Source organism: Eucalyptus grandis, chromosome 8, assembly GCF_016545825.1.
Source record: "Eucalyptus grandis isolate ANBG69807.140 chromosome 8, ASM1654582v1, whole genome shotgun sequence".
NCBI lineage: Eukaryota > Viridiplantae > Streptophyta > Magnoliopsida > Myrtales > Myrtaceae > Eucalyptus > Eucalyptus grandis.
The window spans coordinates 6,020,165-6,041,793 of NC_052619.1; the positions used below are offsets into that span (position 1 = coordinate 6,020,165).

Below are 21,629 nucleotides of genomic sequence, written 5' to 3' on the forward strand. Positions count from 1 at the left end.
AAATTTAATTTTAAATTAAATTAAATTATTTATTTATTTATTTTGTTCCACGTCGCCGAAACGTCGCCGTTTGGCCGCGCTTCGCCGGAAAAACGCCACGTTGGCGTTTTGGCCGGATATTGGCCGGATTGGCACTCAAGTGATCTCTTTACTCCGATTTTGGCACTTAAGTGTACCTTTCGTAAGTTATGGCACTTAAGTGTCCCTTTGGGCAAAGTTAAGGCACTTGAGGGGTCCGCACGTCGATTTTGCACACATGAGCTCAGTAACTGCTGCAAAACTGGTCCTATTTGGACCACTTGCAAGGAATACGTCCTTCTATGTCGGCAAACTCCTTAATTTGGTCTTTGAAATGTAGACCATTTGAAAGTATCCGAAGAGTGGGGAGTTGGTTGAGAATATCCCATCCAATGATGAGATCTCGATTAGGATATGAGGAACCAAAAATTCTAGTAATAATAGAGTATTTAGGGAAAAATAGATGCACCGGCTCTAGTATCAATAAGTACGATAACTTGAATAGGCATATCATACTTAGTAGGTATGATGTGTATAGATAAATATGGATCATGCAAAGAGGTGTTTTTAAAACTATCAAGGTTCTCAAAGGGTTCAGGGTTTGGATTGTTGGAGGTGGTTTCAATTGGTAGGTTTGTGGGCTCCGTGGGAAGTTTTGTGCTAAGAAAGTGTCACTAGATGTCTCATCCTCACTTTCAAAAGTTTTTATAGCACATAATATTCTTTGATGGTTCATCTTCAAGAGTAAGGATTCAAGATCATCATTGTCAAGAGAGACATATATATATATATATTATGACAAATTTACCCTCAGTTAGTTTTTGTTAAATTGAATTAATACCATGAAAACCATAAACTAATACACTTGTGAAAAATGGATAACAAAACCCAAACTAGTACCCCCATTGACTACTATGTATCATCAAACTTAGTAATTTGATTGTAAAATTTAACGAAAATTGACAAAAATAAATAAATTTGTCATAAGTACATTAGTTTGGGGCTTTTCGTGATGGCTTTATTTAATTGGTGAAAAATATATTTCTGAAAGATATTTTTGTCAATTTCCAATATATGATATGGAAATTTCTAGGATTACACTATAACTAGACTCGTGTGAGTTAAGAAGCTCTTGTACTATCCTAGTAACTATGACATTTGCTATGTAAATCTCCTTTATTTCATTATACACATAGGTATTCTCCTTTTTTTCCTATTGCTATGTAAATCTTACCTGTTTCAACCGCCATAAAAGAAAAGGGAAAAGTATTAATAAAGTTTTAAACTAATTATATTGATACCAATTCAATTATAAACCTTTTATTTTGAACAATATAATTCTAAACATTTTCACATTGCTACAAAATTAAAATTTTACATTTGAAAATCTTATTTTTTTATTAATTTTTCTTTTCTTTCTCTTTGGCTATGATCAGCCTCGCCTAGGCTGCATGGGTCAACCTCTTGCCAGATCCAACAAGGGCAACCCTCGCTTGTGGCCGGCGAGGGTCTAGATGTCCTGGCCGACCTTCGCCAATGGCCAATTGCCGGCCGTGGGCCAAAGGAAAGAGAATGAAAAAAGGGAAAGACTTAACAAAAAAATTAGAGAAAATTATCAAAAATTATAAAAAAAATTCTATGTCAGAATTATCCATGTCACATAAGATGACCAACATTCACATCAGTAAGTTCTAGCATAAATTGATCGGATGGACTCAATTGATACTAATTTTAAAATGTTTGGGATTAAATTGATCTAATTGAAAGGTTTTTTTGACTAAATTATAACAATGTGATAGCTTTAGGACTTTCTTGGTACTTTTTCCTATAAAAAAAAACTCAAATTGCTATAGTATTTAGTAAATTTCAAAGAGTCGTTATATCTATATACATATATTTTCATAGATAGTCGACCAAAGGATTAAATGATATCGAACTTGGAGGAGCAAATGTGAAATATTCTACTTGCATAACAATAAAAAATAGATATTTTCCAAAATGAAAATAAATTTGACAGTAATTGTTAAACCAAGGTTCTCTTGAGGCTTAGTCTCCACTTATGTTCGTGGAAATGTGATATTTTTAGAAAATATTTTCCAAAAAGTCATTATTTAGAAAAATAGTAATATTTTTTTATGTTAGGCTGAAACTTGAAAAAGAAGTTTTTTGTCATTTGGTATGGAAAATGTGATTTGATTTTTTAAAATAAACACCATTCAAGCATTAGTAATGCACAAGAACAGTCGGAGGAACTAGTTACAAGCATTAGAGTCTTAGGTCTAACCTCGATACACTTTGACTTGGCACTAAGGATTGAGGCACGAGCACCTCGGTCCCAAGCGTAGCCTTGATGGATTGGAGTGTGGGCACCAGGTCTTGAGCCTAACCTCAATGGACCCGGGCATGAACTTTGTGGATCCAAGTCCAAGTGTTGGGGATTCGAGCTTGAGTACTAAGATCCTGCACTCAACCTTTGGGACTCAAGCTCGGATGCCGAGGCTTCGAGCACAGACACTGAGGTTTCGGGACCAACCTCAATGGAACCCATGTGCAATCGTTGAGGAACTAAGCTCAGCCTCAATGGACTTAGGTGCTTGCGTCGGGGATCTAGGCACGGATAATGAGGTCCCAAGAGTGGCCTCGATGGACCCGAGCTTGGGTGTCAGAAACATAATCCCGTATGCTAGGGACTTGAGAAGTAGCATTAGCATTTCTATGCCCAAGTGTAGAGTTTCGGGTTTAAACGTCAATATTTAGTCATATTTTGGAAAATAATATTCCATTTTTCAAAGAGAAAATCATCTTCTTGAATTTAAACATAAATTTTTTGTTGATTCATTTTCTTAAGCAAACTAAGTAATGAAAAATGTTTTTCCTAGAAAAATTTTCATGAAATAAATAGAATCTTAAATAATTTTGCTAAATAGTTGGCAACTCAATCAATTTGTTCGAATGGCCAATTTAATTAGACCAATTTCAAAAGAAAAAATATATATGAAGAGGCTTGCCGGAAAAGGGATATTGTCGGGTTGGGTTGGACTTGGATCCGATAAAAGTGCATGGTGGGCGTGCGTCTTTAAGTCAACGATTTGCTTAGCTCGTGCAATCTCGTGACGTTGACTTTAAAGATTTAATTGCGCACTCGCTTTAAGGGATGCGATACGCCGGCCTCGCTCCAACTTGTTTTTCCTTTACTCGTGAAGAGTCCATCGATAAATCACATTTCTCTTTCTTCTTTCTTTCACTTTCTTTCTCTCCTTTCCTCTCCAATTTTTGACACCATTTTCTATTTAAGGAATTTTATTTTTTTTATTGTTAGAAGGAAATTCGAAAAAAAGGAAAAAAAGATCTTAAGAATGTAATTTGTGGGTCGACTTGTTTTGTTTTTGGGTAGAGAGAAATGAAATGACATCGAGTTCAACCCTTCTTAGTTCGTGTTAGTGGTTGTTTTAATACATTAAAGGCTTACATGACTTGATAATTTTCCATTCGGTTCTTTTCCTCTGCCTTGAATATTTAAAGGGTGGAGCCCTTTCGACACCCTTTTTGTCTTTATACTTGTTTAATATGTTATGTGCTGAAAATGTTAAGGTTGCTCGATAAAAGTGACTAATATCAACTTAAAAGATTTATTTAAGTTAAAAAATCACTTATTTGGGCAAGAAAGAAAGGGATTATTAAATTCATCAAGTGGAATTGGTAATTGATAGAAAATAGAATCTTGAAAATTATATTATTAAATTTATAGATAAATGATAGAAATTTATGTATGCTAGGAAAATAATAATGTTAAGTTATCAATTTTGAATTATTAATCAAATAAATTTTTATTTCATAAACCCAAAAAAGAATATTTTTATTTTTATTTTTCATAACTTATGATTATCTATACTTAAAATTCAGTATTTAAATTTTGAGAGCTTATTTTTCACTTTGATCAAATGAGCCTCAAACGCATCATTTTCTTGTTTACCCTTCAAACACCAATTAAGTCAAGCATCAATTACTATTCTTAGTAACATTTTTTTTTTTTGCCTATGCTATTTCCACCCCTTATTAACCCTTGACAGTCCTCATCCTATTGAATTTGATTACATTATCCTCTATGGAATCAACTTGATTAAGATTATTTTTAACTTTTTTTCTTTTTTTCTCAAATTTATTAAAAGACAACCATTCACATGTCTTTTTCTGAACTTATTCTCCATTTTCATTCATAATGACTGCATTACCAAATAATAAAAAAATACAATCAAAGATGAGTAAATTGTGGATAATGCATTAATCAATTACAATATTCAATATCTGAGTATATTCTTGTAAATTTTTATAAAAAAATCAATAGATACATTTTAGTAGAAAAAAATTCATTTGAAACTTTATTGGGCAATTTTTTAATGCAAGAGATCTTTTAAGTAATGTGTGTATATATCTTCTTACTTGAGGTTATTTTTGTCTCTATAAAAAGGTTAAAGAGAGATAAATATATGCTTCTTAGTTGTAATATTGGAGGTAATTATCATGATCGATATAATATTTCCATCACACATCAGAGAAGAAACATTGGATCTCATTTGATAGATTGTTCTTTTGAAGTGCTTTGTTATCAAAAGAAGAGCAGATTATGGTCACTCGAAATATTGAGTGTATCACACAATAAATAATTAAAAAATGGACTATTAGATTCATCAAATAAAATGAAAATTGAGCAGTTAAAATATTCAAACTATAATTTCATGACACATATTAATATAATTAAATGAAATCCATATTAAAACTAGTAGATGATTTGTTTCACTCTTACTTGTGCTTAAGTTATATTTTGAGTAATAGTTTCTTAGTACAAAAATAAAACATACAAGTCATTAACAAAATAATTTTTTTTTTTTTCAGAAACACAATCATTACTTAGCTATATACCAAATAAATTATTATTTTACACAAGAGGTACATCAATTTTGTTATAAATTGAGAAAGAAAAGGAAAAAGAAAAAGAAAAGAAAAGAAGGCAAGCAATAATCATAAATAAAAAGTGGGCCCCACATTGTCAAGTTGTCGTTCATGTGGCTGAAATGTGACTTCCGCGTCACATCTCTCACATGATTTCATTATTACGTTTGCAAAATAAAAAGGGAGAAAAAAATAAGATTTACTGATTTGGAAAAACGATGTGATAGTCCCCATAACTATTTCGGCCTAACAGATGCAGATTAAATATAAAAAAATTCAGGAACATCATCATTCATAAATAAATAATAAATAAAATGCAAGAGAGAAGGTCAATAAATGCTTGATTTACACATAATTTATGGGCTAATTTGGTCAATTGGCCTACAATGTTCATTTTGGTAAATAATAAAAATGCATGAGATTACTGATAAACAAAATTATATCCTAATTATTTAATTATTATATGATATGGATCTCTATTTTAGCGGCACCGCCAGACAATATCTTCGAAGTCAAAACAAAGTACTTCGACAGTCACTCTTTCTCTCTCTCTCTCTCTCTCTCTCTGCATTCCGAACTTCTCTGCAACTCGAGAAAGCAACTCGAGATGCTGCATTCGGTCCCTTCGTTCTCCGTCTTCGTCTCGACCGACGACGAGGCCGGCGACCACCATCGCCGGGAGGAGGATGATGCCGGCGCCGGCGAGGCGCTCCAGAGGACCGTGACGATCGCCGGCGGCATACCGGCCGTCGGCAGCGCGGAGTTCAGCTTCGGGAAGAAGGCTATGGGACTGATCGAGGAGGAGGAGCGGGGAGGGCGACGGCGACGGCGGAGGTGACGCGGGAGGGAGGGAGGAGCTGGGGCTGAGGAACGAGTTGGTGGTGGCGGCGGCGATGGCGAGCGGGAGCCGGCGAGCCCGCCGATGTATCTCGCCGCGGGCCTCGGGATCGGGAATGCCGATTTCGGCGGCGAGTCGAGCGGCGGCGGCCTCGGGTTGAATCTGCCGGAGTTCGACGGCGACGGCGACGCGGAGGAGTTTTACGGGAGGATGGTGAATGAGTTCCCGTGCCATCCCGTGTTCTTGAGGAACTATGCTCAGGTTTTGCAGGTTCGATTTGGCCGCGAAGGATTTCGCTTGTCTCTATTTCTGAGAATGCCTGTCATCATCGTATGTGATGTGATGTTCTTGCTTTGCTGTTGCTTGTTCTCGAGGTTGTTTTCTGCATCTTCAGCATTTCCTGAGCTCCCAATTCATAGGACTTCTTGATTCTGTTAAGTCCTTCATGCCCCAATCGATTTAAAGATGCTCATCAATGAAGGTCTTTTACCTTTTACAATCGTCAAGAGCAGACGTTCCTTTTGGAAATCAGATTCCCGGACTTGTTTCCGGTAAAACAGAGAACCTCAGATGTATCCTGGAAAGGTCTCTTTAGGTTTAAACTAAGCGAGAGATGTTTATTCCATGATTGAATGTTCCGAAAGATATTCCTAAAAAGGATAGAGGTGTACAATTGTGTTGTGCTTTATCTGAAAAGCCCGTATTTTTTTTGTGTGGTTGTGGTCTATCCATGGGCTTGTTACTGATACCTCTTCTGCATAATCGAAAACTTTACCCACAGTCAAAGGGGGATCTTCATGGAGCAGAGGATTACTACTATCGTGCTACACTAGCCGATCCTGAAGATGGTGAGAGTTTAGCGCAGTATGCTAAAATAGCTTGGGAGCTCTATCATGATAAAGAGAGGGCTTTAAGCTATTATGAGCGTGCAGCTTTAGCCGCAGCGAACAATAGGTATGCATATTGTATGCCAGAAATCAAACTAATGTGACACCACAAACATCTTCCGTCCACTTGTACGTAATTCTTGGCTCTGAAGGGAACTGATAGAAAACCTTAGCGAGTACTTTCTTTTTTGGTTGGGATTGGGGCAAAGTATTACCTGACTTACGGTTTGTGCCTGAAAACTTTTTGCTTAGATACTAGCCTGTGGTGAAGATCCAGGGGCTGGCTGCAGTATATATTTTGTTCACAACAGTTTTCTGTTTGCTTGTTTCAGCCATGTCCTAGCAGCATATGCCAGTTTCCTTTGGGAGCTAGGAGATGAGAATGTAACAGATGGAGTACAAGAAAATCACCTCCAGGTGCTCATTACTTTTCATATGTCCTTATCTCTTTCGTATTTATAAAACTATGTCTGAAAGGTGTATCTAATGAGAAGCAGGGAATTTTGGACGACAAAGAAGTTTTGGCTTCCGAGAAAGAAAAATCAGTTGAAATTCCTGCAACCGGATTTGACTTTGCTAATTTTACTGCAACTGGTACTGGTGGGGAGAATATTGAAGAGAATTATAAACATATGATTGAGGAAGATCCATCCAACCCCCTGATTTTGAAAAGTTATGCTCAGTTCTTATATCAGGTAAAGAGAAACTTGATTGCCTTAAACTTCTTCTACCTTCCTTCATCTCTGATTCTCAATATTGTCTAAGAGGATCATGGACCAATAGAAAAGGATAATAGCCTTTAATACACTTGTCACAATTACTATGATCTAGCTCAATTATGTGGGCCTTGGCACCGTATCATGTTGATGGACATAGCGTTATTTGCAGCCACCTTTTGAAACAAAAATCTTGAATATGTCATGCAGAAATTTGTACTTTGTAGATATTTTGTCCATTTGTTTTGAGCAGTCTCATTCAAACTTATTTAGTTGTTTAATTTGCAGGCAAAGTGAGATCTCAAAGGAGCCGAGGAATACTATTCACTTGCTATTCTCACTGATCCAATGGACAGTGAAGCATTGGTAGTGTATGCTAAGCTGGTTTGGCAACTTCACCATGACCATGATAAGGCATCATCTTATTATGAACGAGCTATTCAAGCAACGCCTACAGACAGGTGAATTTTTGTTTATACTGTTCCTTAAATTCTATTTAGATAAGCATCAAATGTCAAGAGTTCTGTTATTTTATCACTCATAGTCCCAAGCGGGTGGCCATTGGCCATGGAGGACTCTGTTGCATCAACTTCACCAGGGTAGGTGCTCCTTTAGTCATTTTTAGGGAAATCATTGTGCATAAAAAAACAAAAGCACGTCAGATACTTCAACTCCATGAAACTTGGGTGTGCACTTTTTGTGATTTTGATGTGACGTTAATTTTCTATTTGACGGTTTAAGTAAGTTGCAAAAAGTCTACCACTGGAAATTGTAGGAGGAAAATTTAGTTTTGGACCAAAACTTATATTTGTTAGTATCCATACAGTGACTCTATCCGTTTACTTTAACGTTCTTGCTTCTCTTCATCATTATGCTAATAATCTCTGCTTGCGCTTATTGAAGTAGAAAGAGTTCTTGGACTCATCTTGCTGCAAAACATGACCTGGATTTTTTGCCTCTTTTTCTGCAGCCATATTCTTGCTGCATATGCTAGTTTCCTTTGGGAGACAGAGAACGACGACGAAAATGGAAGTGACTCCGTCCTCCCCAATACTGTTTCTCTGCAAGAAGCTATCAGTTCTTCAAGTGCTTAGCTTGCAACTTACCTAGTCAACATAGACCTCAGAAAACCGACCATTTCAGGTGAAGCTTCGGGTTCTGCTATAATTTCAGCCGTGAGACATAGGGAGACAGATTATTAAGAGGTCATGATGAGGAAGGAGCCTCTTAAGTCCACCAAGTTGAGATCGGTTAGTGTCGTCCGCTGCCGGAAGTGAAAAAGTCGGGACACGAAACCAATTTTGTGGGCAAATATCGAATGATGTATATGAATACACATGTATGAGTTGGTATTAATTTTACGAATAAGTCGGAATAAAGGGGGTTCACATTAGCGGTCGAGGAAGGGACTGAAATCAGTCGTGGGATGCGGTTGAGTAATGCAGTGAAATGTGCTTTGCCTCTCGTACCATTTAGGTTGTGTAATTTTTACGTTGGATGAACCCTGCTGCAAAGGAGGACAATTGATCCCGCTGAGCAGCTTGGGAACCTTTTTTTTTTTTTTTTTTTTTTCGCCTCATTTCCAAACTTCCGTTGTTTAGATATTTCGAATAGGAGGTTTCATTGATGTTGGGCAATTTCTTTGAAATGGAATGGGTCTATATATGTTTCTACGTTCTTAATTTTCTAGCGAAGGAGTTTAGTTGTTATAAAGTTGCATGGCTTGTGTTCTTGGTAGTTTTTTTTTTTTTTCCGCTAGGTATAAATGGCTGAAGCCTCTTTTGACTGCACTAGCCAAAATAATCGGTTCTATTCATTTTGCCAAAAAATGACATTTTTGAAAAATATTTTGAGAAAATTAGTTTTCAAATACAATATTTTTCAGTGTGGGCTATCTCGTCATCTAGTAAAGAAAATCTAATTTGATTTTTTTAAATAGACATAAGTTATTTGGAGTCCCAAGTCTTGCCTCAATAGGCCCTAATCCAGGCGCTAGGTGCCAAGGACTTGAGCTTGACCTTAATGGATTTGGGCACCGAAACCAAGGCATAAGCTTTGAGGACTAATCTTGGCCGCAATGGACTTAGACATGAGTGTCAAAGACTTAGGCTTTAGCATCGGCGTCCTCAGCCTCACCCATAATGGATTTGGGTGTGGGCATCGGGCCATCGAGCCTGGCCTTGGTGGGACCTAGCCCCAACTCGAGGCCATTGCTAAGGGTCTATGAGCAACCGTTGGGTTATCAATCAAAGTGTAGAGTTTCTGGTCTAAACGTTGATATTTAATCATACATTTGGAAAATGATTTTCGATATTTTAGAAAGGAAATAATTTTCTTGAAATTTAAGAATAGGTTTTTGTTGACAATATTTTTTTTTTCATTGACTCATTTTCCTAAACAATTTAAACGTCACAATATGAGGAAAATATTATTGCAAAAAATGAATGATTTAAAATAATCCCTTGTATCAATTGAAATTAGTTAATAAAAAATGTTTTCATTATTGGTAACAATATATATCTGAACATTTTCATAAATGATGAAAATAGTTGTCGTTCATTTAGTTTCATTTAGTTTTGTGAGCACTTTAATCTATTATTTTGAAAAAAATTAAATTATTTATTTTTTGTGAAATTAATGAAATCTATTTCATCAAAAATATTTTCCCTTATTTTTCGGCGTTTAACTACTTAGAAAAATGAGTCAACGAAAATATTTTTTTAGTCAAAGAAAAATCCATATTTATATTTAGGAAAATAATTTCATCTTTAAAAAATCAGAATTCATTTTCCAAAATATGACTAGGTATTAGTGTTTTATCAAAACTCTATGCTTGGGCATGAAAACCTCAATGTTGGCTCCCAAGTCCTCCGCATCCAAAATTAGGTCTCCTACGCCCGAGCCCAAGTCCATCGAGGTTAGGCCCATGACCTTGATGCCCATGTCCCTAGCACCCTTGCTAGGTCCATTGAGGCAAAGCTCAAGACCTTGGTGCTCTTGCGAGTCCTTGACACTCGCAACCCAATCCATCAAGGCCATGCATGAAGCACTAGTGCCTATGCCCGATGCCTTGGAACTTGGGACAAGGTCCATAAAGGTCGAGTGCAAGATCCTAGTATCCAACCTCAGATCCCCAACACTTGGGCCTGGGTCCACGAAAGTTGTGCCCTAGTGTATCGAGGCTGGGCTTAGGATCTTAGGGCTCGCGCTAGAGTCCATCAAGACCGAGCACAAGACCCAAGTGCTCATGTCCCAATCCCCAATGCCAGGGTTAGGGTCCAGCATGACCAAGCCCGAGACTGTAGTGCCCGTAGCCAGTTCTCTATTGCCCATGCATAAGTCACTATAGAATAATATATGTTTATTTAAAAATATTAAATCAATTTTTTCATACCAATCACATAAGACATTTTTCATTTCATTTTCAAGTTTTAACTAAACACTAAAAAATATTATTATTTTCTTGAAAATATTTTTAGAAAAGTCACATTTTTCGCAAGACAAACATAGGTTTAATAAGTCAAAAATCTTGAAACAATAATAGAAAATCTTGTGGGATCCCTTCTCATCTCCATTGCAGCGACTTTCCTCTCCGTTGCTGCCAAAAAATCACCATTGCAGAATTCGTAAAATTATTTCTTCTCTCCATACTGTCTTTTCGTAACTCATTCTCTAAAAGCAGACAAACTCAGTAAAGTTACAATGTGGTTGATAACTCCGGTTCGTCGACGAAAAGGCTGACTAGCCCTTTAAGCTGGCGAGCTAGACTTTTGTCAACTCTCAATTCTTGTTAAAAATGAAAAATAACCCACATAAAATTCACCTTAATTCATTTTTAAGCTTCCAGATAAAATCATAAAATGGCTTATCTAAGCCTAAAGTCATCAAAGTGGGGGAAACAAGGTCCTGCGGTGAGCATTTGGGCCTAGAAAGTTCCATGCACCGCCGAAGAACGTTCCCTGCAAGCATCCCTCCCAGCGATGTCAACACAACGGCCAACCGCTAATCAGTACTTCACCCAAGAAGAAGATTAATCAACAAGCGTAAAGTTCCTCTTTACATATTCCAAGCAAGAAAACGGTAGATCCAAAATGCGCTCCACCTCAATCGACCTCGACATCAACCTGTCTACAATACCATCCCTACTTGACAACCCAGTGTCTACCCTGAATTTCTTGCACGCTACCAAGGTCGAATTACACACCCAAGGAACTGAAACTACAAATGCCAACCCCGAGCACTTACTATGATCACGACGAGAACTTCCCTGTCCGACTAGCACATCCTTGTAAGCTTGAGAAATGCTAGAAACGTGCTTCCCCATTGGCCAAACCTGTTGAAGCACGGACAGAGCAGACCCATCTGAACTCAGCAAATCAGCATCTGAGTGAAGGTTCACCACAACGGTTCCATGCTCTGAGTGCAGCTGGTTGCGGAGAGCTCTAAGGAAAGGGGAATCTGGGTCCCAGAGCTTACGAGGGAAAATATCATCACCATCATAGGCATCGATGAGAACCAAGTCGTAAAGTTTCTTGTTTTCCAGGACAAACTTCTCAGCATCGGACTCCACGAGGTGAAGCCTTTCATGAACACCTTTCCACATCACTTCATCCATGAGATCGGGTTTGGAGATGGCACGATTGCCCGAGGGAGTTAGGACCGAGAAAGCAGGAAACCCCATGGCCTGAATGGAGGCTGAGATGACCAGGGGGTCAATTTCGACTATGTCAATGATGGAACCTGGAAAAATTAGGCCACACTAATGAAGATCAACACCACAAGCTCTCTTCAAATGCTGTTAGGGGAATCTATCTGTTTCTATCTCTTTTTCTTTCCCCTATTATTATTTCTTTCTTCTTTAATCTTGTTTTCTTTTTGGACGCAACACAGAGATCATGTTGGGACTCAGATGCATCTCAAAATATGACCAACATGGTCATAGCAACATTTCCTACTAATCTGATGTCTTATTCTTACATATAATCTCATTTCATCAGCTAGGAACCAAAAAAAAAAAAAAAATGCGGATAACAAAAGAAATGGAAAAGAACAATTACCTTGAATTTTACTGGCCAGAAACAATGGTAAGCTACCTCCACCATGCCCAATGCACAAAATGTTCATAGGTTTATTCCACGTACAACATCCCCAAGATCAAAATCAGAAGATGCCAATGTTGCCAGCCCAGTTGATACCATGCTTTTGAGATCTGCAAGATATGTGAGATGTATTCCAAGTTAAATATCTACAAATTGTGCAATATAACAGGACAAATAACAAATAAATAAGAACAAGAATAAATAGACGAGTTCCCAGAACTATTTCAAACGGTAGAATTGATCCATTTTGCATTATGAAACTGAATCAGGTATCACCTTTAAAGGAACAATAGAGACCAAAAATCTCCAGCACTTTGAAAGAAACGATCAAATTTGGAAGCTCACATGCTAAAAGTAATGTTGAACATGAATTGATGCAATTTGAAAGAAAAAAGTCAGGTTCACATGCTGGACTTATGCCTATTATCGTGCTTCTTAAATGAAGGGAGGAAAGAAAGACATAAGCAAACATCAGGAAAGCAAAATGCAAACAATCTGGAGAGAACTAAACCAATATGAGCTAATTTACATGCATGTGGGTACCAAACAAAAACAGGCACTGACTGCAAAGCTTGTAAAGTAACATTGCTTGTGATGACTGCAGTATAGAGATATTATCAGTTTTGCAAAGGAGTTCCAGGTCTATTATTAGTGCCAAAAAGGAGGCCATGCTACACATGGGGATTCCCTTCTCTAACCCAGGATTTCTTTTTCTTCTTCAAGAAGTAAAACATCGCAGTTCTCCACTTAAATGTCCACTATCTCATTTTCTATCTTATTTCCTCATTTCCTTTATTATTTGAACTACACATATTTTGCTATTGGACTCCAATTATAGTGTTATGTTCAATATAAGCTTTGTGAAACCAAAACCAAGGGTCCATGTTTTCAATTCTACTTTTTATTGAACACTTTTCTATTCTACTTAACTTGCTTGTGGTATTCACATGTAAACTTCCTAAGCAAGGTTCATCAGCAAAAAACTTCTACATAAGAGAACAGGTAAAAACAATGAATTGTAACAGAATGGAACAGCCAGCATGGTGACTCAAACATATATTTTCTTTTGGGCCAAATGGTCATAAAAATATCAGGCTTTAGGAATTGAGACAGACACCAGTGAAAGTAATGAATACTCTAGGAAGGATAACAGTAGGGAAGCTGAGCAAAGAAGAAATGAGAAGCTTTACATGGAACAGCCAGGCAATTTGCTTGCTGCATGAAGCGTACTGAGTGGGGTTCTGATTCCCGGTAAGTAGCCATAATCTTGACAGCGCTTTGACGAGTATCATCATTAAATCGGAGGACACGCCACTGATATCCTAGTACCCTAAAACGTTCATTAGGATCAGTTCTGGGGCATATGTCTGCATACCTTTGCAGAAGCCAATTCTCCACTGAAGACCAGTAAACAACATTCTGCGAAGATTAAACTATAATGCTACGATAAACAAATCAATCTACACCATAAAGTTAATTTGGAGTCCAAAACCTCAAGCAAGGAAGAAGCAAATTGAAGAATGCACAAACTAAAGAACAAGAAGCAAATAGTCAATCAGGAGGCCACTAAACAACAACAAGCTGTTGGGTGTCCCATAAACCGACTGAATTAGACTGAAAGAGACATCTTTAGCCAAAAAGAAAATGGGATTTCACTCAGGTCACTAATTTATGAATATATGGTGTAGCAGGGCCCCTCCATAACCTCCTCCTCTAAACTGAGAAACGTTGCAAAGGATACGAAACATCTAAGAACGAATTACCTCTTTTTTCAGGTATCAGAATAAGTGATTGATTCTTGCAATAATAAAGACCTAAAACTAGAGTAAGCCTGCGCGGTTCAAGCTGAGAAATTTCAGCATGCACCTTGATTGAGAACATGAACAATACACCACGCTATGCACAAAGCTTGCAGAATCTGAATAAAGTCGATCAACTCATCCTCAATGATTGGTCAAAGCAAATTCAACAAAAGAAAACACCGGCAACAGAACTAACTACGACTCCTTTCTTCTGGAGCATTCTCTCTTTCTACCCACGGATTGGCGGAGGCAATGAATTCGCAAATTGTAAGAAACTCCATTTCTCACACAGAGAGAGAGAGAGAGAGAGAGAGAGGGACTAACTGGTCGAGAAGAAGGGAAGGCGACGACGGAGACGACGCCGTTGCCGCAGTCGGAAGTCGCGCGGAGGACGGTGTGGCCGTCGCCGCCGCCGCCGCCGCCGCCGCCGGGGGAGGTGGAGCCCCACCACTCGGAAGAGTAGAACCAGTCGCCCTCGTCGTCGATGCGGCGGCGCGTGGTGGTGGTGGTCGTCGCGGTGCTCAACCTCCGGGCGCGAAACGCCCCGACGACCGGTCGAGCCCCGCGCCACATCTCGGTTGCCGCGGCAAGTACGGCGACGGTGCTCTGAAAACCCTAGCAATGGAGCGGGAGGAGGCTTAAACCCTCTCCAATCCCGAGCGCACGAGCTGGAGGCTGGAGGGAGAAGAAGAGAGCAATGGCCTTCGGTTTTACCGCGCGGTAAAAGAAGGCAAGCGACGAGCGAGTCGAGCCGATTGCTGAGTCGAGTTCCATTTGGGTCGAGTCGACTTCGACGTTGAGGAGCCCATCAATTTCCGGGAAAATATTTTTCGAATTTTTCAGATTCATTTTACGAAAAATAAACTGACGGGGATAAGTGAAAAATGTCTTTCACTTCTCAATATAAGAAAATTTCTTCATTCACTCTCTTATCTCACATCCATGTCAACTTTTCTATCCTTTTTATTTTTTTTTTATTTTTTTCTTTTAAAATTCAAATTTTTACTTTTTCCTTTTTATTTTTTTTATTAACTTGAAGCTTGCCGATCTCAAGTGAGTTTGCAAAATGGATATTGAGCTTCGCATGTCCACCTCAAGTCAAGCCTCGTTAGAAAATCGTGTGGATTTAGATTGGCTCGATTACCTAATTCGATCATATAAAAGTTGAAGACCCATCTATCTAGCAAGTGAGATCCATTTTGGGTTCGAACCCTACTCATTTATATTCTTTCAACTGTTTTGGAGCCTCAACATCCTACGAGCAAAATTCAATGTTTTAAAGCCAAACGAGTAGGGGTGAGCATCGGTCCAGGGTCAACCCTGGACCAACCTGGACCAGAGCCCATCCCCCGTCGCTTGATCCGGTTAAGGGGAGATTAGGTCGGTCCGATCCTCAGTCATCGGTTCCAAAAATTAAGGATCAGCACTATGCGGGGTAGTTTTAGGGTTAGGGGATGGACTGACTCAACCCGGACCATGCTCACTCCTACAAACGAGAATAGCAGGTCCCCCTATCTATGCACTTTAGCAATGTGCAAAACGGACCCCCCAAATCGAAAAGCCCCTAAATCAGACCGAACCGACCAATTGGGTTTCGTTCTTAGGAGTGTCAATCTAATTTCCGATTCCTATTATTAAAACCGATGTCCAAGTGATCCAATTCCCGATTCTAAGAAGAAACCAGGACCACTAGGTACTTTTTTCTTTAATTATTTTATTCAAAATATAATAAAATGTGAACAAAATACTATCTCATCTAATGGTATTACAAATTACGACACACTAACTTTGCACTCATCATCACATTTGTCAATTTCTTAACATTTGTCACTCTCTCATTGTGCACAGCCACCATTTAGTGGGGAAAAAAAAAGTGATCAGTTCCATTGAATCAAATCATACTAGACCATCCGATAATCCCCGGTTCCCAATTCCACCTTGAAGAGGATTACCCCTAGTGTACTTTGCATGTATTTGCGCATACCCATTAAAAACCTCTTTTCATCTCTTGTTTAGGGTGCGCGTTAATAAGATATTATTTTTTACCAAAACTAATTTTCATTGATCAGGGATAAGTAAAAAATGTTTTTCACTTCTTAATATAAAGAAAATATATTCCTCATCCATTCTCTCTCATCTCATGTCCATGTCAACTTTTCCTTCTTTTTATTTTTATTTTTATTTTTATTTTTATTTTTATTTTTATTTTTATTTTTAAAATTGGAATTTTTAATTTTTTCTTTGTATATTTTTATATTAGCCTCAAGCTCACCGACCTCAAGTAAGTTTGCGAAATGCATATTGAGCTTCACATGTCTAGCTCAAGTTAAGCCTCCATGGAAAATCTTGTCGACTTGGGCCGATTTGATTACCTAATTCGGTGATATAAAAGTTGAAGACCCATATATCTAGCAAGTGAGATCCATTTTGGGCTTGAACCCTGCTCATATAGGCTCTTTCAATGTTTCGGAGCCTCAACATCCTGCAAGCAAAATTCAATGTTTTAAAGCCAAATGAGAATAGCAGTGTGCACTCTAACAATGTGCAAAACGGATTGCCCAATCGAAAAGCGTCTAGACCAAACCGAACCGACTAGTTGGGTCCTGTTCTTGGGAGCATCAGTCTAATTTCCGATTCATAAAATTAGAACCGATGTCTAAGCAATCCGATTCTTGCTTCCAAGAGGGAACTAGACCATCGACTACAAAATACTTTTTTTTTTATTTCTTAGTAAAATGTGAACAAAATACTATCTTATCTAATGTTACTACAAATTATGACACAATAACTCCTCACTCATTATCACATTGGTCAATATATTAAGATTTGTCACTCTTTCTTGTTGTGCACAGTCACCATATAGTGGGGAAAAGAAAGTGGCTAATTCCATTGGATCAAACCGGACCAAACCATCTTGCCTGGTTCTCGGTCCTAAGACCAAACAGTCCAATCCTCAGTTCCCAATTCCACCTTGAAGCCAGTCACCCCTAGTGTGCTTTGCATGTATTTGCGCATACCCATTAAAAACCTCTTTTCATCTCTTGTTTAAGATGCGCATAAATACCATTCTATTTTTCACCTGACTTATTTTTTCATTCTCGGAAATAAGTTTGAGACAAAAATTTGTTTGATAATACAATTTCATTTTTCTATTTCTAAAATAATTTTTTAGTGCATAAATGGCTTTGAAATAGAAATGGGATGTAAAATTTTTTTACTTCTCTATTTTTGAAATAGAAATAAGAAAGAAAAAAAAATCTTCTCTTTGCTTGCTCTTGTTAATAATCGGCCGCCCACTTGTTGCCACTCGCCATATGCCGTCAGTCGCCATTCATCGCCCGTCTTCTGTTGCCGTCCAATGTCTGCCATTGCCATTCATCGATCGCCATCCACCACCACCACTTAAGAGAGAAAAATTTTGTGTCATTATTCATCTATTCTGAGAATATAAATCTTATATCGTTATTAAATGTATATTTTTATTCAAAAACTCATCTAGAGAATAGGAATAAAAAAATTTATTTGTAGAAAATAATGATTATCATTCACACTTTTTTAGTGCCTTTACAACTGTAAGAGTGTCATGTTTAAGCCCACAATTTAATCCATGCCTGTCTATCGATTGAAAGATCTACCTGAATGTCCACGCTCCAAGCATCCACAAAAATCGTGCCATCAATTCATAGAACTCTCGAAGTTTCGTGGCTGATGTCAAACTCAGTCCTTGCTTGTCATGGCTCGCTGGTCTCTGGTTTAGATCAGAACGGGCCATTCCGAAGGCTCATGATTGCGTGGATGGCCAGACCAAAAAAAAAAAAAAAATTGTGTGGATAGGTCTCGGGTCACCCAAAATCCTTCATTCATCCAAATTTTCCAGATCCTTTCTCAAGTGATAAGACGATGCTTTCAAATGTGGAAAATAAGTTCTTTTTTCATCGGTAAACTGATGTACGGACAACTCAACAAATCTTAGGGAGTTAGATTAGAAAGGGCTAATCTTAAGACTCGCACGATTTTTGAGATTGACTTAGGGAAGTGAAAATGCATTCCTATCTAAACTAAAGCACGCCCAAGTTGGATATTGGAAGGCTTTTTGATGGAATCGAATTTATTCCGCAGCTGGGAACAAACAAAAGCCGCACGTACTGGACTTTTTGGTCATTAAATAGAGAGAGTTACTGACTTTACCTTATCCGAGTTCATCTCCATTGGATATCTGCTGATTTTGCTGGCTAGAATCTGCCCACATCAGCTCTTTGCCTTAGCTTTACCCTCTCTCTCTCCCTCCACAAGTTGTCCTTCTGCTTCAACTCTATTTTCCTCTCTCTCTGTCCCTTAACTGAAAAAACCACCACCACCACCACCGTCACGGGCTCCATGGCCGCCGCAGCCGCCGTAAGCTCCGCCTTCTCCTCCTCCTCCATCAACACCCTCAAGTGCTGCCTCCGCTCCGCCAACTCTCCCTCCTCCTGCCCGCCCCAACAGCTGAGGCTCCTCTCGCCATCATCATCAAGCCTTCCCCACTTGGGGGAAGCTCTGTCGGTTCGCATCACCCCGCTCAGACGCCGCGCCGGCCTGAGGATATCGGCTGCCTTAGCCCAAGAGGAGGCGGCCGCCCCTGCTGCCGTGGAAGTGGAAAAGGAGGAGGAAAAGGAGGAGGAGGAAAAGGAGGGGGAGCAGGAGGAGAAGGAGGGAGAGGGAGAGGGAGGGGGAGCTGAGGGTGTGACTGTGAATACCAAGCTCTACTTTGGGAATTTGCCTTACAATGTGGACAGTGCACAGTTGGCCGGCATAATTCAGGACTATGGAAGCCCAGAGCTTGTCGAGGTGCGTGACTGTGTGATTTTCTGATCCTGGTTGTGATCTGATCGCTGATCTTAATGATTAATTAGAACAGCACCGAGTGTGAGCTACATTTTGCTGACTTTTGCTGCATTTCCTCCGTTAGAGTTTCTGATGCTGATGCTTTCCATTACAATATCGAAAAATGGAACTTGGTTTTGGTAGTAAGACAAGACAAAAGCAAAAGGCGATATTGAAAAAGGGGAAAGAAAGGGAAAACCTAGCTAAGTATAGATTATCAGAAACGCAGTATGGTGAAGAACTTGGTTTGCGCTTGTACATGGTGCAGCATTATCAAGAGGACCTGGATGAATCTCCAGGATAGGCTGGATGATGGATTGTGAAGTCTGTATGGTCTGTGATGGTTTGCGATACAAAGGCACACTTTTTTCTTTTAGCTGAACGCGATACAGATGTACCCGATTAATGAACGTGATGCTTTCTGACTCTGAGTCTAGCCAAAGTACCAAAATTTTTCTGGCGTTCACCTTGCATGCCAAGTCACTGTCACTCTCTCTTTTGCTTTTCCAGACGTGGTTTAATATCTGGCAAACCCTTATCCATGCTCAGGATTCTTGTCATCTCATTGCCAAACACATTTGTTCAGTTGGGTCGTGTTGTTTAGCTAGTCATCTGTTCAATTACCAGCTTGTATCAAAGATCTACCCCTACAAATTTCAATGAGTACCATAAGAAGTGAGATCGTCAATGCTTGCTCTGATGGGATATTCTTTCGCTAGGATAAGGACAATCAGTAGTGATTAACTTATACTGTTCAGCGCACCAGGGATCTCCCCCTAGTTTTGAAAAACTTCATCAGTTTGCAAAGTAGAGTGGCTGTTTCAATTTTCTCTTTGTTAATTGCATTTTTACTTTTCCAGAATGAACTAATGTCGAAACTCTAGCCACTCAAAAGAAATACATCACATGTACCTCATGATTTGTGAAGAGTGCTAGAAGTTTCTTTTGCGGTCAATTTGCCATAAAGTCAATTTGATTGTGGTTCTTCTTAACTCTTCACTTTCCTGAATGATCTCTGTAGGTTCTTTATGACAGAGACACTGGAAGAAGCAGAGGCTTCGCTTTTGTGACAATGAGCAGCATTGAAGATTGTAATGCAGTTATTGAAAACCTTGCTGGAAGTGTGAGTTGGCTTATCTTTGTCTATTTGCGAGTATGCGCAGCTCTGGAAAACGAATACGATAGATAAGATAACATTGGTTTTCTGTAATATTTCATCATGCTAAGTAATGTCCTTCCTTTTCCTGTTTAGAATCGTATGATGAGGTCCTTCCAGTTCGGGAACTGAATTCCAAGACTAACCTGATCTCCACGTTTCAGGAATACATGGGACGAACGCTGAGGGTGAACTTCTCAGACAAACCTAAACCGAAAGAGCCCTTATACCCCGAAACTGAGCACAAGCTTTTCGTTGGAAACTTGTCCTGGTCTGTGACTTCCGAAAGTTTGGCAAAAGCTTTTCAAGAATATGGAAATGTAGTTGGAGCAAGAGTGCTGTATGATGGCGAGACGGGGAGGTCACGTGGTTATGGTTTCGTGTCCTACTCAACAAAAGCAGAGATGGAAACTGCTATTGAATCTCTTAACGGAGTGGTAATACTCTGTAATACGCACTGTTTCTTTCGAGAATAAGATATAACGTGCTTTCGTTTCTGAGCATTTTTGTTAATTGCTTCATGATTCATCTTCTTCCTTATTTTCTTCCCCTCTTTTGAGCTGTTACCAGGAGCTGGAAGGGCGCGCTATGAGAGTAAGTCTAGCTGAGGGAAAGCGGACATAAAGCGAAAATTAAGTTTTTGGGAACGTGGAAAAAGATTGACAACCTTGGCACGGAAGAAGCAACAAAAGATATCTACTTCGAATGATCCCTTGTACAATTTGCACAGCGATCCCTCGTTTGCTTCTTTGCCAATTGCTCCCACCTTTTTATTCTGCCTTTCCTACTCAATGTTCTTGCTCAAAGATTTCAGTATACAACATTGGCTGGTGGCTATGATCATTTTAATGTGGCTTCAATAAATGCATTACTCAAATTTTCGGCTTCAAATGACATGGCATCTCAGTTAATTTGTATTGTAGTGGATGTGAGGTGCTTCAGAGAGCTGAAAGTCAAGTGAAGTCTGGACAGAGGTGTATCTCTGTGCCATCCACATCCTGCCCTTATCCACATCCTGCCCTTTCTTTTGAGACTTTGATCTGTGTATAAATTGACCAGAACTAGTCCTTGTGCAATTTAATATAATTACCTCTATGAATCGAGTGGGCTTGTTTCCAGACTGAAGGAAACAAATTCACTTTTTATCTAAAAATCATAACTGTCACTTCAAATTTGTCTTAAAATTTTATGCAATCAGTACTACATCCTGTTTTCTTCTGTAAGGCAGATGCATGAAGTAGAAGTAATGGTTTTGCTGTGATCCTAGTGGATATGCAATCATCTATCGTGAAAAAGTCAG

The 21,629-nt window shown here is 38.9% G+C and overlaps 3 protein-coding genes across 3 annotated transcripts; 2 read left to right on the forward strand and 1 right to left on the reverse strand.

Moving 5' to 3' along the window:
- The first annotated feature begins 5,500 nt into the window (after positions 1-5,500).
- LOC104456075 lies at positions 5,501-8,957 on the forward strand. Its single transcript, XM_010070794.3, has 6 exons — positions 5,501-6,076; positions 6,588-6,760; positions 7,026-7,110; positions 7,191-7,388; positions 7,698-7,870; positions 8,380-8,957. The coding sequence occupies exons 1-5, from the start codon at positions 5,891-5,893 to the stop codon at positions 7,704-7,706; spliced, it is 651 nt and encodes a 216-aa protein (XP_010069096.2). The 5' UTR covers positions 5,501-5,890; the 3' UTR covers positions 7,707-7,870; positions 8,380-8,957.
- Positions 8,958-11,400: 2,443 nt separating this feature from the next.
- On the reverse strand, positions 11,401-15,041 carry LOC104456076. Its single transcript, XM_010070797.3, is given in 5 exon segments — positions 11,401-12,149; positions 12,467-12,541; positions 12,544-12,618; positions 13,699-13,927; positions 14,635-15,041. Coding segments are annotated over 5 exon segments (1,338 nt in total). The 5' UTR covers positions 14,884-15,041; the 3' UTR covers positions 11,401-11,439.
- A 3,506-nt stretch (positions 15,042-18,547) lies between these two features.
- LOC104456077 (28 kDa ribonucleoprotein, chloroplastic) lies at positions 18,548-21,220 on the forward strand. Its single transcript, XM_010070798.3, has 4 exons — positions 18,548-19,137; positions 20,195-20,296; positions 20,494-20,766; positions 20,900-21,220. Exons 1-4 carry the CDS (start codon positions 18,688-18,690, stop codon positions 20,951-20,953), a joined length of 879 nt encoding a protein of 292 aa, XP_010069100.2. The 5' UTR covers positions 18,548-18,687; the 3' UTR covers positions 20,954-21,220.
- The last annotated feature ends 409 nt before the right edge of the window (positions 21,221-21,629 follow it).

Excerpts from the sequence above, each read along its gene's own strand:
- LOC104456075 (XM_010070794.3), top strand. The coding sequence starts at position 5,891 with ATGTATCTCGCCGCGGGCCTCGGGATCGGGAATGCCGATTTCGGCGGC. Across the intron at positions 6,077-6,587 it reads ACTATGCTCAGGTTTTGCAG|TCAAAGGGGGATCTTCATGG; the intron begins GTTCGATTTGGC and ends CTTTACCCACAG. Across the intron at positions 6,761-7,025 it reads TTAGCCGCAGCGAACAATAG|CCATGTCCTAGCAGCATATG; the intron begins GTATGCATATTG and ends TGCTTGTTTCAG.
- LOC104456077 (XM_010070798.3), top strand. The coding sequence starts at position 18,688 with ATGGCCGCCGCAGCCGCCGTAAGCTCCGCCTTCTCCTCCTCCTCCATC. Across the intron at positions 19,138-20,194 it reads GAAGCCCAGAGCTTGTCGAG|GTTCTTTATGACAGAGACAC; the intron begins GTGCGTGACTGT and ends TGATCTCTGTAG. Across the intron at positions 20,297-20,493 it reads TTGAAAACCTTGCTGGAAGT|GAATACATGGGACGAACGCT; the intron begins GTGAGTTGGCTT and ends TCCACGTTTCAG.